This window comes from Myodes glareolus, chromosome 26, assembly GCF_982192425.1.
Source record: "Myodes glareolus chromosome 26, mMyoGla1.1, whole genome shotgun sequence".
Classification (NCBI taxonomy): Eukaryota; Metazoa; Chordata; class Mammalia; order Rodentia; family Cricetidae; genus Myodes; species Myodes glareolus.
In genome coordinates, this window is record NC_142051.1 from 25,712,099 (window position 1) to 25,731,696 (window position 19,598).

General features: G+C 42.8%; 1 protein-coding gene across 4 annotated transcripts in view; it reads left to right on the forward strand.

Moving 5' to 3' along the window:
* Positions 1-8,215: 8,215 nt before the first annotated feature.
* Tmtc2 (transmembrane O-mannosyltransferase targeting cadherins 2) overlaps positions 8,216-19,598 on the forward strand; it is a 389,511-nt gene continuing 378,128 nt past the window's right edge. Inside the window, exon 1 of one of the 4 annotated variants that reach the window (XM_085683199.2) lies at positions 8,216-9,017. In XM_085683199.2, coding sequence (XP_085539325.2) covers positions 8,935-9,017 — 83 coding nt within the window. In that variant the 5' untranslated portion in view covers positions 8,216-8,934. The remainder of the gene's footprint in view (positions 9,018-19,598) is intronic. The other 3 variants (XM_085683198.2, XM_085683197.2, XM_048418567.3) reach the window with 3 other exon arrangements.

Below are 19,598 nucleotides of genomic sequence, written 5' to 3' on the forward strand. Positions count from 1 at the left end.
GCTTTCAACAGTGATAGTTTATGTGCTGGCTGAATGAGGGAGTATTTATTTGATCTGCATGAATTTATTACCACTTCTCTAGTATTTCTATATTTTAAAATGTTTTCCAGAGGTTTAGACACCTGTAAGTTAACATGTCAATAATTTCTCAATTTAAATTTTTATTTTCTGAAACTTTTATACATGTGTACTGTACTTACATCATTTCCATCCTTCTGTCTCCCTCTTCTACTCTTCCTGTTTCTCCCCCAACTCCCTTTCACATTTATGACCTCTTCTCTAATTACTATTGCTTTATACCCCCCCCCACATCCCTACACATACAAACCCCTATATATAATCTATTGACTCCATTTAATGTTGTTTGTTTGTACTTGTGTTTAGGGTTGGCCACTTGGAATCAAATAACCTATCAGGGAGTTCCTCCCTGCAGAGAACTGAACCTCCCCTTTTAACCTCAGCAGTCACTGATCTCTGTAAAACTTCACAAGGGTGGGATCTTGTGAAATTCCCCTATCCACATTAGAATGTCAGATGGTGGTGTAATTATGCAGATTCTGTCTTGGTAAGATTTTATGGGCTCAGTAACCCTGTTGTGTCAAGAGGATACTGTCTAGCAGCAAGCTTGCTGGGCCTTTGGTTCTTACCAACATTTCACTGTCTCTTCTACCATGTTTCCTGGGCTTTCAGTGTAGGGGTTGCATTATATATATCAGCTGGAACTGATAACTCATAGTCCCTTATTCTTTGCATTTTTACTGGTTGTAGATCTCTGTAATAGTCTCTTGTTACAGGAATAATTAATAATAGTTAGAGATGAGAATCCTACTCATCTACAGGAATAATTAATAATAATTGGAAATGAGAGCCACAGTTGTCTGTTGCTATAAGAATAAACATTTATACAGTTAGAAATTCAACTGGTTTAGGAACATGGCAGGAACAGGTTCTCATCTGGGGTTGATGACTTCATCAGCAATCATTTATACTTTCAAAAAATTTTAGACTCTTGATGTTGTGTCAAAATTTAGTAGGTGCCTATATTTTGCTTCCATTTATTTACGGAGAATCTAAGCATGACTGCATTTGCATGGTTCACAGGTCTATCTTTTTTTAGTCCATTGTCTCATAAAAAGAACTCACCAGAGCCAAGAAGCCAAGGATAGGTTTCTCTTGGAGTTCTCAGGCCCTGTTTCCTTGCCATATTACAATAAGCTTAAAGAAGGAGGAAGATGCCATTCAAATCTGAAAAAGAAATTGATCTCATTAGAAAATGGTCCCAACACTGCTAATAAGATGAAGATCGTGTAAAGATGTCGATTTCAAATAAGGCATTTGAACAAGGTATAGAAAAATCCTAACTTACTAGCTATATGATCTAGACAAGTTCCATAATGACTTTATATTTTTTGTAGGACAGGATATTACTATATTATTTCAAGTATGTACTGCATATTTACAATGATGCAGTAATTAAGACACTTTGATCTAAGCCTATGAGATACCATCAAAACTGTAGATTATGAGTTCAGTGCTACCCTCGGACACACGGTGAGACTTTGTCTCAAAAATAATAACTAAAAAATATTTTGATATTAGTTTGGACATAGTCAAAATGATCAACTGGCAAATTATATGAACATAAATAGGTGTGTGTGTGTGTGTGTGTGTGTGTGTGTGTGTGTGAATCAACAAAACTGCTAAGGCAAGGGAGTGGGGAAATAGACTATTCAGCAAATTGTGCTGTGATAATTAAATATCTATCTTTTAAATTGAATCGCATTCCATGCTTTTACAATAATGAAGTCAAAGTAGGTCAAGACCTAGCTACAAAGTTTTCCAGCTTCAAACTGTAAGACATCTAGAAGAAAATAAGTAAAAATCCTTTATGAGCTTGGATTGGATAAATTTTCTTTCATTTGATGCAAATAGCTTGCACTAAACAAAACATAAGATCATTGCACTTGAGCAAAATTAATAATGTCTGATCTTTGGAAGACCCTGCTAACAGAGTGAAAGAAATCTATGGGATAAAAATGTTTGTGGGTTGAGAAAAATATCTCCAATATATATAATAAAGACATATGTAGAATAAAGAAATCTCAAAATTCAATACTAAGAAATCACCCAGCCCTTGGAGATGGAGGCAGGATGATCAGATGTTTTAGAACCTCCTTGGCTAAATGAGAATTTTGAGGCCAGCCTGAATTTCATGCAGCCCTGCTTAAAGATAACCAAAGTATCAAAAACAAAAACAAAACAACAAAAAACCCTCAAAACCCCAACATTAAGGTCATCCAAGGCTTTGTAGAGAGATGCAGAGATGCAAGAAGGAGTAGGAGGAGGAGGAGGAGGAGGAGGAGGAAGAGGAGGAGAAAGAGGAGGAGAAAGAGGAAGAGGAGGAGGAAAAAGCATCCATTCATTCTCATATGACCAACAAATTAAACAAGGACATATTTTTTTCAAAAGTAGAAGGAATCCTAGATATCAGTATTCTCTTTTGTTTTATAATTTATTCTTTCACAATTTTAAACATATATAATATACTTTGATCATACTCTGTTTATCCTCTCTTATCAGTCTCTCACTCTTACAGTTAATTCATAATAGATTAGTTGGACACGTCTTAGATACAAATTAAAATTTTTTAGGCATAATGATAACATACAAAGCCTTTAGAGTTGGAATGGACTATGGAATTATGGGCAATCTTTTCAAGTTTCTATATTAGACCGGAGGGAAATGATACAAAAGTGACTTTTAAAAAACACATTCACAAAAAGAACCAAAAACATATTCATTCCAGACCTGGGGGTGCATGCCTTTAGTCCCAGCTCTTGGAAGGCAGACACAGGCAGATCTCTGTGAGCTCAAGGCCAGCCTGGTCTACAAAGCAAGTTCCAGGACAGCTCAGACTATTACACAGAGAAACCTTGTCTCAAAAACACCAAACAACAACGACAAAAAGATATTCATAATACTTTACCTAAAATGAACTAAGGAAATGTAGACGAGGTAGAATATTGGTGCACTTTGAGCATCTTGCCTGTCAAAAGTCCCATCCTTTGATGCATAAGAAATGTGTGGCAACCAGAATGGAAGAGTGAGCGACCTGACTCTATTGTAGTGAGGAGTGATGAATACAGAGGCTTTGTAACTTATAAACGTTAGTGCCACTGCTTAGGGGCTGCAAGGCCATGGGCCGTTGACTAAATCCATGTGTGTCTCTATTTCCTTATGCAGCTCTTTTGGATTAGCGAGATAATAAACATAAGGTGCTCAGGACAATGCCTAATAACTAAAAATACTCAGTAGTTGGATGGTATTTTATAAATAAAAGCAAGCTATGCAGAATCCCTGCAGGTCAGAGGAAATGACTCACGACGCAGCTTTGACCAATGAGAGAATGTTGGCAACTGACTTTTGGGTGGGACTCCTGGGAAGACACGTAGGAGGGAAGTCTGCAGCCTGGAGGCCCTCACAGCCTAGGCTGTTCTGTCTAAAAGAGTGGCCATAAGTCACATCATCTCACCAAGAAGAGATATAAGAAAGCCATAAATGGTTGAAGAATGCATATAAATCTAGAACTGTGTAAGACCGCTTACAATTTTGAAAAGTAATCCAAACTAACAGCTTAATTCCATAGGCTTCTCTATCCAGATCTCAACTGCTCACCCAATAGCTGCGTGCAGTTGAGATCTCTATAGTATATCTCAGTAGCTATCCTACTGAACAGCACAACTGTGAATTCTTTTTGGGGGAAAGTTGTCTGCAAAAATATTCCCTTAAAAGGTCCATACTGGATTGAACCTCAAGGCAAAACTCACGGCTAGCTTTAATCTAAACATTCTCATTCAAACAAATTTTCCCTGTAGCCTTTATTTTTTGCTTTACTGAAACCAAGACTGATTGAAACTGTTAGCCGAGTTTCTAAGCAATTTTCAAGTTGTTACTGTGCTATTTATCACGGCTTATACCCGTGCATGTGAATGCATTTGTAGAGATTCTGAGAAGGAGGCTGTCTGTCCTTGCTTTCCTTGATAGCGTCTGAATTCTATGAGTACCTTCAGCGTCTCTCTCATTTTTCCTAGCTGGTGATTAACATGTAATTTATACTCTCCTCCTCTCCTCCTCTTCTTCCCCACCCCCATTTTCTCTGAACTGGAGGCTAGGAGAAGGGTGAAATTCTTAAAGTGATCATTATTTTGGCAGCAGCTGGCCCTTAGCAGCCTTGGTTTGGTGACAGAGGAGACAGGATCGGTTTCTGTGGTTGCGTTGTCCTAATTATATTCCTAATGGATCACAAGGCTGAGGATAAAGCAGGGTTACATGCTGTCACGTCTGCAGGGCGGTGCGTTAGGAGATGCTGGGAAGCGTCTCATGGTACCACACACAGCCAATGCTTTTACTGTCATTAGCTAAGCACACAGCCCGTGTGCCTCTTTCTAGTCCCTGACCCACATTTCATCCATGCTCGGCTGTTTTTCTCCTGCAGTGTTATTTCCTGAGCAAAACTCAGAGCTTGCGAGTCCCCCAGCAGAGAGCTCTGTTCTCTACTCCTTGAACAGGCAGGTTCACCTGCTGGGCTTGGGTTTTTCTGCTACCTGGTCAATCTGTTAAGATTTTCGCACGAGATTCCTGCATACCTTTACAGAAAACATGCGTGTGTGGGGAGGGTTGTAATGACTTTAGCCTGCTGCAACTGTAGATTTGAGAGGGTAAGGAAGAGGTGCAAATCTTCTGTTCATAAATAACCAACTCTGTGGGCATTTTACAAAGCATTCTGTGTAGTGCGAAAAGAATTTATGTGCCCCATTTCACCCTTGGCACACTTTTCCAAATGAATTGTTCAAAGGGAAGTTATATTAGGACAAATAGAAATGACGACTAGCACCAGATGTGGATTTTTTAGTTAATATTTATGCAACACCCAAAGGGAAGATGGGATTGCACAATAAACTAAAAATGTCTTAGGCAAATAAGGAAATCTTTACCCCGAGGAACTGGCATTGCAAAGGTATGAATTATACAACAAAGGACCGGGAATGCAGAACGAATGTAGGCTAGGTCTGGTCGACTATAAAATGGAATTCATTGAGGAAGTGGTGAGGTAGCAGATGTGTGGCACCTTCTATGGAAAATAAAGGCTTAGCACTTTTTTGGCCAATCTTGTGGCGAAGGTAGAAAGCTGAAGCCAACCAGCCCAATTTCCTTCAACTGTAGAGAGCGAAGCCTACAGTAGCTTTAAATAAACGATATATAAATTCAGAATCGAGACAGCAGCAGCCTCGCTCACACTGGGTAAATGCATCTTAATAAACTAAAAAGAGCTATGTGATCTTAAATGATCTTCAGGGATAGTGATGACATGTTTAATCCAATCCTCCGCCCCGTAGTTGTTGGAGGAAGGTAGAAAATGCAAGCATTGGCTGCTTCTCAGCCCTTGGAGAGCAATCTGCAAGAGTTCATAGCTTAACACACTGTAAGGGCACAGAGATCATGTTAAAGTCTAATAGAATGTTTGTTACAAGTAACTGGATTCTTTTTCAAACACAGCAGGACCTCCAGTCTTCCATCTATTATGAATCTAAAGATCTACCATTTTACGGCATATCTCAGGTCTCTAAGTTTTCAATTCAGAGGAATTGGGTTGGGATCGGAGGAAGACATGAACTTTTTTTTCTTTAAACTACTGGAGCATTCGAATAGATAAATGTTCACACGATTTTAGCACTCTGAACCCAAAGCTCTCTGGTATTTTTATACCAATAAATTTTAGGAAAAAAAAAAGTTGTCCTCTTTTTGACGGCCCACCATGGTTGTCGTGAAGAAGTAATGGACTTAAAAAACGTCAATCACTTCTTCCTTCCTCCCTTTAACACAGTCATCATATCGGTGTCTTCTTCCTGATGAATACTTGTGGATTTTCCATTTTTCTATAATTTCATTTAAATACTCTTACTTCTCGTTTGCTATCAGCATTTGCTTTTATGCTTCTTTTGCCTGTTCTGTAGAGAAACTTCCTAGCTTCACGAAGCTTCCATTCAAATGGTAATTTAAGCTATACATGTGTACCAAGAAGGAAGTAATATAGGGTAAGAGATAGAGGTGTGTGAGAGTGCGTGTGCGCGTGCGTGCTTTATAAAGCACAAGAAGGAAAATTTGAAGTAATAGTATTTGAAAAAAAGTTTACCTGGCATTGAAAGGTAGCCAAAGAGTGTCTTGGGACAAACCATTTCCAGAAGAGGAAAGAAGTTTCCAGAGAAGATGTATGTGTGCTAAACGGAAAAAGGAGAGGGCCAAATGAACCAGTGTAAGAATTTATATTCTATGTGTAACGGGAAGTAACTATACAGGCTAAAGTGTTGGATTTAAAACTGTCTGGTGCCTCAAGTCAATGCTTGGAGTAAGTAGGAACTGTAGGTGTAGAATGGTGGCCATTTACAAGACCATCAGATTAGTTCCTTCAGGATGTATCAATATCCTGGAGTAAGATAGAAGCAGTGTTGGTGTTAGGATATTTATATTGGACGTGAATGTCTATGTTTTTGTTAGGAAGAAAAAGAGAACGTTGGGAACCATAACAGCTAAGTTCATGTGGCTCTTTCCAGTCCCCTTCTAGATACTTTATATGATAATTCATCTAACCAAAAATAAATTATAAAAAATGACATGTGAGGAAGGTGATTGACCCCGGATTAACTAAATAACGAACATCTGAGTTGATGTTCAAACCCCGGGACCAGACTAAAGTATGTATTCCTCCCCCAAGGGCCCCAGAATCCAGTATCAGTATACAAATCCCAGGACAGAGACTGAGAGGACCCGAACGGGCCAATTGATATGATTTAAAAACAAAAAGTACAGTATATAGGGGCACATGCAAAATAGGAATCACCATCTTTAATATATTTGAGAATTTTCTACACGTGTATAATATTTTGGTCAAATCCCGATTTGCCTGTTGAACGTAGAACACTTTTGTCAGTGTCTAAAAGACTTTCTTGCAAAGTCAGACATCTTTGTTCTGCAGGCATCCAAACTTTTCAGGCCGCTGCCACATACCCAGGGTTCCTATTTCTTTCAGTTCCTTTGAAGGACTCGCAGGTTAGGTGTGTCTCTTCCCAGGGGTACAGGACAGCCCTGCAGGAAGAATTTGTTTTCCTTGTCCTGTAGCTTCCCCGCAGCAGGGGGCGCTGCAGTAGTGTTCTTTGTGGTCCAAGAGAGCCTCCAGTCCTGTAAGAAAGGGGACCAGGCAGGAAGGGGGTGTGGCAGACAGCCCTCGGACCTCTTTGGTTTTGCAGCTTTAGTTCCCAGAGCTTCTTCTGTCCAGACCATTTTTTCTACACCGTATTTCATCATGTTGGATGCTTTCCATCCAGTCTTGCATCCGGGCGGAAAGCAAAGGGCATTAGCTTTCCTCTTCGCTGAATTTAAGAGTGGTGTTGTAGAGGGTTGCCCTAGCGTGGGGGTCTCTTGCATGTTCTCGGAGCCAGCCTGACAGTCCTGATCCACGAAAGACAAACCCAAACTCTATAAATCTCTGCGGAGTATACGCGTGCTTCTTACCTTCTAGCCTCTCCCCTTTCATTGTATGGATCGGTTTTTATAATCTCGCCGAGAGACACGTGTCTTTCCGTTGACATTAATGTCGACAGTGCTGGCGTGGCCTCTCAGTGGAACGCTCTCCTTCCTAAACACTCCCTCAGCTCTTCAACAGGCCCTCCCATTCCAATTCAGCTCACGCACCGTGCACGCGGGCAATAGATCCTTAGTGACAACCGAGGCTGCCAGCGCTCGCCAAACCTGTTCTACCTCTCAGTGTCCCCAGAAGTCTATCCAGCTGACCAGATCTTTGCCTGACAGCTCTTGGCACCGAATGCTTGGCTAGCGATCTAGTGGGTGCAAGGCGCCTCCAGGCACCACTGGCCAAGCCATCGACTCCTCCTGTCGCCTTTCTCCTCCATTTCCCCTGCCCAGAGCACACTCTAGCTATCGTTTTGGGCGATCTTCCAAAAAGTCGTCCTTGTCCCCGGGGGGCTTTCCAGAGTAAAAATGAAGGTGAAAGAGAAAGAATGGAGCGGGACTGGAGGAGGAGGCTTAGAGCAGCTGGGAGAGTGGGAGGAGCCTCCCGCCAGTGGGGGTAGACAAGGAGGAGCCTGCGGGGAGGATCTGGGTGGAGAAAGGGGCAGGACTAGCTTGGGCTGGAGGGCTGGCCACGCAGGCGCGTGGGGCCGCGGCGAGAACCCCACGCGGGAGCTTTTGGAGTCCCCAGTCGCCGCTTCTCACTTCACTGGAGAGGGGGCCGGGAGGGAACCAATAAAGAGTGAATGTGCAGCAGCCACTGGTGGCGGCGGAGTTGGTGCGAACGACCCCGGAGTCGTGCGCCCGGGTGGCGGCGAGGGGAGGCGGTTCGCCTTGTCCCTCCCACCCGCCCCTTTCTCTGGATCTCTCTCTCTTCTTTCCTCCCGCTGGTCCCAGATCTCGGCTCCGTCCGGCCCCTTCGTCCCCTCAACCCCCCCCATCTCACACTCTTCTACCTCCTCAGTCGTCTACCTAGGGCGTCCCAAAAGTGCCATGGGTTAGGGTGGGGACCGCGAGCCGCGGGAAAGGACTAGCCCGAATCCTCCGCCGGGGGGCGTGAAGCCGGATCGCCTCTTGCCTGTCGTGGGTGTCGGGCATGGGGAGCGCAGTGTGAGCCGCTAACCCCGGGAGCATTCAGGAGCATCGGAACCAGGCGACCGGAGGAGCCGGCGGAGAGAAACCCGGGATCGGAAGAAGGAGCCGAGGGAGGGCGAGGAGGCGGGCGGGGAAGCCAGGCAAAAGTGCAGCCAGGAGGAGAAGGCGGCGGAAGGTGGGGATTGATGCTTCTGTTTTTTGTTGCCGCTGCTGCGCTCGCGCTGGGAGCCAAGCCCGAGGGAAGGCGGTGGAGAGATGATTGCAGAGTTGGTGAGCAGCGCTCTGGGGCTCGCCTTGTATCTCAACACCCTGAGTGCGGATTTCTGCTACGATGACAGGTAAGTGGGCGAGAGAAAGGGGCCATGACTGCGGTGCGAGGGGATGGGGTGGAGTAGGGGTTCCTCGGTGACTCTGGAGCTGCCAGCTGTCAGGTTGAAACGTGTCTTGGGGACACAGGTATCAGCACCTGAAGGTTTAGGCGACGTGGAAACCGTAACTCTTAAAGCAAACAGCCGGGACGCCAGCGCGCTGGGCGGGCCAAGCGAGTTTCCGCTCTTACTTTGCAGCAGGTTCTTGCTTGCTTCTTGCCGGTTGGCAGACGCTTAAGTTTTTTTGTAGCGGAAATCCCGGCAATTTGGTAAACTGTTTAATGAACCTATATCAAAAAAGACAATAACAGTCCTAGGCATGCTTAGTGCAAAAAAGCGTATTAAGTGATTTTACTTGTGGACTGGAAGGAAGTCTCTCTTCACCCCTTAGTAGATCTTCTCTGAGTCGTTTCCTTTTATTGATAGGACTCTTCTTTCCTGAAGTTAAATGCACGTTTGACAGTTGCCAAGAGTGAGAAGAGCGCGCGTATTCTGCGTCAACTTTCTGTTTGACGTGCATGGTAGTAAACTTTGAGCTAAAATCATTGCTCACCCATCATGGGGCAGTCCTTTATAAAAACATAGGCTTTTAGTTCTGTTCGGGAGGTTTGCGTTAGACGGTGATTTTTCTGATGCTAATTGGGGAAGAAGACGCCCCTAGAGACTGACTTTGTCTTCTCTGTTTGGGTTAGTTTGAGTGGCTAATGAGACCTGTACTGTGTTGTCAAAGAAACTCTCTTGATTCCTGAAAAACATCACCCTTGTGCTGTGTCTCTACCTAGTTTTTGAAATGTTGTTAGTGTTTAGAGATGGGTGAAAAGCTCCAATCGCCATTAGGGAAAATTCCAATTTGTGCCTTTTCCGGTGACTTAATCTGATTACAATTAAAACAGATGCATAATTAAAATATATTAGGGAGAACAACATGCCTGGCTAAACTTATTAACCGTCCTGGGGTGTTTCATGCTCCATTGAAGTTAAACCATCCAAGAAGCGACCACAGATTTACTTTGACAGCCTTTCGGCAGCCTCTCTGGGCTTAGGGGAGTGAATGGGTCCCCAGGGTGAGGGCTAGGCAGTGCATGAACTTGAGCAAAGTGGTCGACTACAGAGAGGGAGGCAAGAGTGTGCTCCTCTGCTAATCAGCCCTTTTCAACATTCTGAGGTATCCACTCTCCTGCTAAGAGCCTTCGTGGATGTATGTCTTAAATTATGGGATCTTGGCCCACACCCTCATGTCTGCTATGGAATTGTTTGATAATGCTTGCAAAAGGATCCCTCACACCCCTGGGGTGCTTTATGTTGTGCCTAGCAGACATTAGCTGATAAAAAGACTCTGGCCAACTTTTACTCAACTTTTAAAACAGCCTCCCGATTTCAGCAGTGACCTCGGTTGCTCTAAGGAACGGGCTCACAACAAGGGAAGCTGTCCTGCTTGCCTTTCTTCCTTCCAGATTTCTGCAATGATGCACCTGCTATTTTAAGAGCGCCAATGGAGAGAGCTTTGGTTCCTCTAAAATTAATCAGTTTTCACTCCAATGAGTGCAGGGCTGTGTCAGAACAGCGGCTGGCTCTTGGAGCGAACTGGGGGAGCAAGCACTGACCCCAGGAAGAAGGAACTTATGGAGAGAGAAAAGCCTGAAATACTTGCATAGTATACAGAATTATGATCACAGTATACAGTATTAAACCAAAGCATTCCTCTCGAATACTATTCATAACTGCCGCCCAGTACTCAAAAGAGGATATACAAAAAGATATACAAAAATGGAGACTAAAACTTATGTAAATGGGCATGTACATTTTTCTGTAGGCCTATTTTCTCACCCTGAAGTGTTTGGACTTTGTGAGTCTAGAAGATGTTTGTCCCTGTGATGATAAATGACTTGTCCTTGATGACTGGAATTTGTTATAAGCCCCTCATCTGCTCCAAGTCACACTGAGTGTTGGAATCCTTCTCTTCTGTTTCCTGTCTGCCTAGGTGTATTTAATGTGCTATTTTTTCCCATATTATGATAGCGTGTCCACGTTGATATTTATCCATGTACTTATAGGATGTCGGGGGCCTAAAGTGTGACTATGCTTTTCTGTGCACAGAAAAGTTCCTTTCTATTGACTTCTCACAAAACTTCACATGCAACCACACACTCTTAAAAACGTGAAATCGTGAGAAGCGCGAACTTGGTTTCTGGGTTTCGCAGAGACCAGAGACCGTAAGGTGCATAGTTATGCAGCCCTGGACTTAGTTGTCATGCGCACAGCATGTGGAAGTGACTCACTGCCAAGGTGCGCTGTAAACTCTGGCTCTGCAAATACACTCTAGACGTAAGTACTGCAGCTTCTTGGTGTGTGAAGGGGGACGCGAGCAGGGGAGCCAACTGGAAACTACGGGATGATGGTGATATCTTTGTTTCCACTGCCCCCGTTTCAGATGGCGGCAAAGAGTCACGTTAAAAACATCCCTTACATGACATCTGTGCATCGTGATGCCCTACCAGGAACTTCTGTGAAATACAGTTCTGGAGCAGAGGCCACTAGAAATAGAGAGAACCATGGACAAGGAGAGCGATGGCTCTTATGCATGTCTTACTTAGCTAAATGAGAACCTTGCAGTGTAGCCTGAAGAATCCTGCCTTTGGGCGGGCTTTATATATGTAGTGTGATCATTATTGCTGTGGTACTTCTCAAAGCTACCATTCCTTTTAAATATAATGATCAAATTTATTTTATAAACTATATATCTGTTTATATGATATTACTCTTTATGTCTTAGGTAGCTTGTTGGAAGTTAAGTGGTAACATGAAGCTTTCTTAAAGCGAAAATCCATTTCCTATGGTTAAAAACTTAATGTCTTGCAAGGGCTTTGGTGCTAAAGTTAAGACTGTGTCTACGATGTGCTGAAATGAGCAATGCAAGGGCAGGATTCACAGAATCTGATGGGAAATCATGCTCGCTTTCAGCTTTCGCTTCTCCTCTCACCTTTAGTACAGTGTAATGACTATGTTGTGTCTCGAGTACGCTTGTCGGATTTTAAGTTCCAGTGCATGTAACACCTTGAAGGACCCTCTTAAAAATTTTCGGGAGAAACTGGATGCTTACGAGAGTGCAAAATACAAACAAGCCCCCTTTGTGACTCCCAAAGTCTTGGCTCTCCTATGTACTCGCGGAGGGTGACCTGGCATCATTGCACACCGTCCCCGTTAAAATACTACTGCAAGTTCCTCCGAGTTCACACTGAGAGGAGTCAACTCAATGCAAAGCTAGACTGTCAGCCTCAAAAGGAGGCTGATTGGATTGAAAAAGTGTCGTGTAGTAGGTGATATACCCTTTGATGACATAGGGACAGGGGAGTAAGAATATTACAGCTTTGTAATTATCACTTGAGTGAAATACTTCGTTACTTTGGGGAGAAAATTCAAACGTGACAACATGAGATTTTGATATCGGAACATGTATGTGTCACTTGCAGATTCATATCCTTGATGGCATTCTCTCTCTCTCTCTCTCTCTCTCTCTCTCTCTCTCTCGTGTGTCTCTATCTGGTGTGTGTGTGCACGCACGTGTGTGCACTCACACTCATGCACAGAATGTGCTGAGCATGCATGTGAAGACCTGAAGTTGATGTCCGCCCTGCTATCTTTCCTGTTCTTTCTCTACACTATATTTTGTGCAGGGTCTCTCACTGAACCTGAAGATAACTGAATCCCATAAGGCCAACGGATCCCTTGGGATCCCTTGTCTCCACTTCTCCAGCGGTATTACAGGCATAGTCATGCTTTTTGGTTTTAATGTGTACTCTGGAGATTTGAACTCGGGTCCTTGTGTGGCCAGTGCTTTATCCACTGAGCCATTGCTGCAGCCTTCACAGTTTGCTTTTTAAAGCCCCAAGTAGTCCTTAATATTATTTACGCATCTCTGAGTTATCTTATTGAGAACTTTGAAAAGCAACCGCTCCTTTCTTCTTCTCCTTCTACCTACCTGTGAAACCTCAGGCTCTTGCTTTGTAGTAGCTCAGGCTGGCCTTGAACTATAGATCTTCCTGCCTCAGCCGCAGGAGTGCTGGGATCGCAGTTCTGTGCCACCACATCTGGCCATCATCTAACCAGAACTGTAATAACACATTCCGTCTTCTGTTTTTCCTTAGAATATAAATATAAAATGCACCAGTGAAGAGCCAGGTGGTGACAATGCACGCCTTAATCCCAGCTCTTGGCAGGCAGAGGCAGGTGAATCTCTGTGAGTTGGAGGCCAGCCTGGTCCACAAAGCGAGTTACAGGACAGCTAGGACTGTTGCACAGATAAACCCAGTCTTGAAAACAAAACAAACAACAGAAACAGTGAAGAATTTTGTTCATACTGATTTTGACTGACAGTATTCAAATGAAGGGAAAAGCTTGTTCAGTGACTAAAAGCCCTTGTTTAAGACTCCTGTGAGGGCAGAGCATCTGTTTATCATAGGCTGGATGAGCTATCTCTCAGATAGACATCTTCATAATGTTAGGAGAGGCAGATTAACAATTTTCAGAAGCCTGCCTTTTACACCTGCCAGTATTCAAGTATTCCTTCTGTTTAATTTTTAAAGCTGTTAATGTGATCTTTGATAGGACACACCAAGAATCCTTTGAGAGTTAACTGATCCCTCCATTAAGCTTCTCTCTAGAGGATTATTTTAGTAGATTTGCTTTAGATCAGTCCGAAATGGTTATGTCTTAAATTCCAATATGTTGAACCTCTGAAGGCATGCTTGGTATTGATGAGGTGGTGTGCCTTTATTCCCAGAACTCAAGAGGCAGAGGCAGGAAGGTTTCTGTGAGTTCCAGGCCAACCTAGTCTACATGTGAGTTCCAGATTAGCCTGGACTACTTAGTGAGAACCTATCTCAAAGCCGAGCACAATGATTCATGTGTGAAAAATACCACAGTGAAACCCGTCATTTTCTATGCTAGTAAAACAAAGAAATGCATGCCTATGACAGAAACAAGGGGCATTTTTGCTTTCTCATCAGGTCATTATTACCAGAAATCAAACACGAGAGTATTGTTTTACCTTTTATTTCTCTCCCCAGTTTGATTACAATATTGATAAAGTACAATTGGAAATAACGTATAGTTTATGAACTATTTTCTAGGACATTTTATTTTTCTGCTAAGCTATGGTTGTTTCAACACATTTATGTGGAATTGGCTCATTTTGTTCATTTGCACAAGTGTGGTTTTTTCTTGGCGAATGAGAATCACAGCTAGGTAAAAGCTTTAGGTTGCTTTGCTTCATCTCCTCTGAGCCTGACACATGGTGTGTATCACAGCAGATGACCCCAATACAAGCCCTCAGAGGACACACACAGATGCCAAAGAGGAAAATGCCTAGCAGCCATCTGCCCTTTAGTTTTTTTCACACACATACACACAGATGTGCATGTACATACACCGGCACCGACACGATTATTAATTTACATTGTCCATCCCAAGAGCTGTTGTCTTATCCATACTCAGATGTCAGAGTTACTGTGCCTCTGTGGAAACAGTGAAATCCCTGCTGCTGCCCTTCTGAAACTGGTACAACCTTTGGATTCCAGCATGTGTTAGGAGCATGCTTGTCCTAATGTCTGTTGCTGCCCAGTGCACTAAAAGCACTTGTTCAAGGTCCAGCTGTTTATACTATAGGACAATAGGGCATTATCTTTAAATCAGGCACTTTGATCCTACTTGGAGAGGACACAGTTTACTCTTGATGCATTCTCAAAAATCCCTGGCTGACAAAGCCTATATCCCTATTATTGTTTTTATGCGACCTCCTTAGAATGTAATTAGAATGTAAGTTTAAAACTCTCTGGGATTCTTTAGTAACTAAGTATACATATTGAATAGATTCTCCAACGTGACGCATGTTGAAGCCTTGTAGACAAGAACACGTGGGTAATTGAGTGGATAGACCTCTCCTGTCTGGATAGTTGTGCTTGTTTGGAAGTAGCTACAGCAACAACCAACCAATAAACATGAATGACATCATCAGGGTTGCTTCCCTGATAAAGACATAGTACTTGGGCGCTGTATAGATGTACTTAGGGTCAATGTTGGCTGGCCACTTTGAAGATTTGATTTGCACGTGCTTCTAGGCATAGTGTGTGACAGTCAGTGAGTCACTCCTTACAAATATGTCTAGACAGCAGCTGCTTCTATTGGAGGTATGTATATAAAGCTCCTCATGGCCAGCATGCCATCTCTTGAGCAGGTAAAGTTCTTTGAACTCGGAAGGTCTAAGGACATGTGGATAGGTTGCCCTTTAGTAGATAGAATTTGACTCAGATTGACTTCTTTCTAAACATCGAATATCATATTAATGTTTATTTCCACTGTAATAGTATTGATTTATTTATTTACTTACTTATTTAGAGACAATGTTTTTGCTTTGCTGTCCAAGATGTCCTCAAACAGATTCTCGGGTGTTGGTAGTACAGACCACTGTGCCCAGCAAAATTTTACATTTTTCCCGGCAAAAATTTTAACCACCCCTGTATTGGTGACGAAACACTTGGAGCTGTATGAATCTTTACATGTTAAGTAGATTCGTCTCACCCTGTCACTGGGCTTAAAAGGCTTGCCTCAGAGAGTTTAATCTTGATGTCTTTCCTGGGCTAGTAACGTCAGTAAGAAAGACCGCTGTAATATTCACGTTGATCGTGTTTCTTCCTTTCTCCTGGTTAACTTTCCAGTCACTTTTGTGCTTCTTTGGTATGTACTCGAAGTTTCTAGAATACAAAGCTAAAATGTTTATTTTAGCCTTTTGGAGTTTTTTTTTAATTATGTTTTGCTTTTTAGAAATTTTAGAATTGCTTTTGAATGTTTATTGCTATGATTTTCTTTTTGTCTTCTTATTTACAGATGAATGGGAAACAAGGGAACCTGGTAGCTGTAGTGTGCATGGCTAAGACAGGAACATTGGAACGATTTCTGCAAATTAACCATTAATGTCGCTGCCATGTTTTCAGAGAAACTTGCTTTATTTAAGAACATTTTGTACCCAGGTGTTGTGGTGTACACCTTTAATCCCCACATTTGGGAGGCAGAGGCAGGTGGATCTCTGAGTTTGAGACCAGCCTGGTCTACAGAGTGAGTTCTAGGATAGCCTGGATTACACAAAGAAACCCTGTCTTGAAAAATCAAAACAAACAAACAACAATGAGGGAATATTTTATAAATGTGACTCATTTGCACTGCCAGAAATTATTGCATCGAAGATGAGATGTTCAGAAAGTTAATATGTGACCGAGACATGAACTGGAACTTCTAACTTAGACGTTAGCTCCCATTTTATTGTGGAATCAGATCTGATCGTATACATGTTTGCTTCTTTGATGGTTTCACAGGTGCCTCTTTGCTCGAGGACAGCGCTGCTCAGTTCTTGGCAGAGGAAATGCTATTCACTTGTAATCTGCCGTCAGCTTTCGTTTCTTGATTCCTCTGCAAGGCCACTTTGTGATATCCATGTGAGACTGTGTGAGGCACGGTGTAGACTGTTGTCAACAGTCATATTCTTCAGAAGCCTCTAGTTAAAAAAAAAATGGATCAGTATAGGTGCTTGTCCCAGTTCATTTTCTGTTGCTGCCATAAAACATTCTGACCAAAAGCAGCTTGGAGAGGAAAGGGTTTATTTGGCTTACATTTTCATGTCTCAGTTTATCATTAAAGGTAGTGAGGCCAGAATCTCAAGGCGGGAGCCTGGGCACAGGAACATATGCAGAAGCCATGGAGGAGAGTTGCTTATTGGCTTGCTATCGATGGCTTGCTTAACCTGCTTTCTTATAACACCCAGGACCGCCAGCCTAAGGGTGGTACCATCTACTGGTGATGGGTGTTCCCACATCAGTTTTTAATCAAGAAAAATGCCCTCACAGACTTAACAGGCCAATCTGATGGGACATTTTCTTGACTGAAGTTCCCCTCTTCCCACAGAATTCTGCCTTGTGGTTAGTTGACCAAAAGAAATAATCAGTGTTCAGTCTTGGTTTATGTAGTTAGGAACTATTAAAAATATTGCTTTGAAGGAGGTAGAGGAATGGCTCTGTGCATAAAAGCACTTGGCACCCAAGTCTGAGGACCTAAATTTGAATCTCCAGAACCACATAAAAACCAGATGTATAACATGACTGTCTGCAGTCTTGTAGAGGACCCCTTCTCTGAGGAGGTGGGAGGCAGAGATGGCAAAAATCTTCAGGAGTTTTCACGCTAGCACATCTAACAGAAAAACAGCAAAGAGATCTTTTTCAAACAAGCTGGGAAGACGGGACTGCCACGTGACCAGGATTGTCTTGTCACTTGTAAGTGCATGCTATGACCCACTTGGTGCACACTCATGCACATATAGATGTACACACACACACACACACACACACACACACACACACACACACACAATGTGCACCCATAGCCTTTGGATAAAGAAATGATGGAGGTTGAAACTCCAAAATTCAGCAGTTGTGATGATAAAAGTATTTCTCTCTTAATTGTGATGCTTGAGGTAAATTGCTGATTGATTTCTGTAGACGTAGGTAAGTTTGCTCAAGGTAGGGCTTCTCTCTTGGTGTCCGTTCTGAGTATTTTAACTTCAAAGGATACCTTATTTGCTAAGGAGTGGCCACTGCGGAGCAATACAGCTCTTGACATTTTGAACAGTGTTAAATGATGGGACTGTAGTATTTCAAATAGTCTTGTTTCCACAATGTTTAAAAATCCAGTGGGAAGAGTGGCAGTCCATAGAACCCTGCATACTTGAAATTCTTCAGGTATTAATTTTAAATGCAGTTCACAAGTTTATTTCTGACATTTTTCTTCTCTTTAAGGATGAATCAGGCAAGGGAGACTTACAGCTCTGTCTTCAGAAATGTTTTCTTCTTGCATTTGCTCCTAGGTATTTTATAAAGGTGCCGAAGGAATAAAAAGCACAGCCCTGGTTTTGTTTTTACCCTATCGTGATCTATGTTTCCGTAAAGGACATTGTTGCGAAGTCTGTTGTTACTACCGTTATAAGTGTGGTGCTGGAGAGCGGCAGATGCACCCGGAGACTTGGAGAAAAGTCAGCATCTTGCTTTGGTTAATTTCCAATTTGTTCCACAGTGAAGGCATGCCTACGTGCCTGGCTCTCTCTGCTGTCAGTGGCAGCTCTGAGTTCAATCCGCAGTCAGTAGTTAAAGGCTTTAGGATGAGTCCTCTGGAGGAGCCAGGGCTTGCTGGTGGCAGTGCCTGTTGAAGTGACAGCCCTCACAAATTGGACCCTCTGCAGGGGGTGCCTTAGGTGGTGGCCATGGGAACCCCTCATAGGCTTCTCTCAGTCAGGGGAGGTCACTGTCACTAGAGAGCTTCTGGGAGAAAGGCTTCTTCAGGTAGTGCTGGCAGCTGCTGCTAGAGCCTGTATTGACTCCTTTGGAGACATTTCTCATTGTCCTGTAAACTGCTGGCTACTTACTTCTTCCTGTCCTCCGGCTTCCACCCAGAAATATGCAGCCTGCTGCTTGTGATTGCAAAGGGGTATCTGGCGGCAAAATACCTGGGTCCAAATCTCTTCCCAAATCTATTTCTTTTGGCCCTGGTTGCTCCTCCTTATCCCTAATAATTACCTGTAGGACCGCTCTCCCAAAACTTTGGAAAAGAGCTCATTTTGGTAGAGCAGGCTTTTAACGGCAATTTTTTTTCAACTACAAATTTGCAGAAGAAAAGTTCTCCGATGATAAAGAACTTTAATCAGGCAAAAAGACATTTTTATTTGCAGAACTGGGCCCTTTAGGGGGAAGCAATTATTTATAGCTGATGTGAAAAGCTTACGGTATACCTGGATTTATTTGGTAGATTGCATTTAAAATAGGAAGGTGTTCTTGTTACTCGATTGGAAGCTACAGTGCTACTGAGTTGTTGCTAAATTTATATTAAGGAAATAAGGTTTTACATACGTTTTAACCCAATCTGTAAGGGATGTGTGTGTGTGTGTGTGTGTGTGTGTGTGCATTTAATGGAACTACCTAAATTTGAGATTTGATGCCGTGTGCTAAAATTTACTCTTCTATGTTTGAGAATTTTTTCTTTTAAAAATAATAGTCTTGGGGCTGGAGAGATGGCTCAGAGGTTAAGAGCACTGCCTGCTCTTCCAGAGGTCCTGAGTTCAATTCCCAGCAACCACATGGTGGCTCACAAAAATCTATAATGAGATCTGGTGCCCTCTTCTGGTCTGGTGGCACACATGCAGACAGAACACTGTATACATAATAAATGAATAAATCTTAAAAAAAATAGTCTTTAGGGATTTTGCTATATGTTGAAGTAGAAATGTCACGGTGTTATAATGTCTTATGTGTCATCGATGAAACTAATACAAGCTACTTATATGAACCGTGTTTGGTGGTGCCCTTTAAATGCGCCTGTGGTGTGATGTTGAAAATGCCTGTGACAGGTAAGTAGGTTTTGGACCTGGTTCTGTTTTGTAGCTTGCCTCTCTGAATTTACAGAGTCAATTGCCTGTGTTGGCGTTGCTGTTTTAGAGATCGAGTCTCCTATGTAACC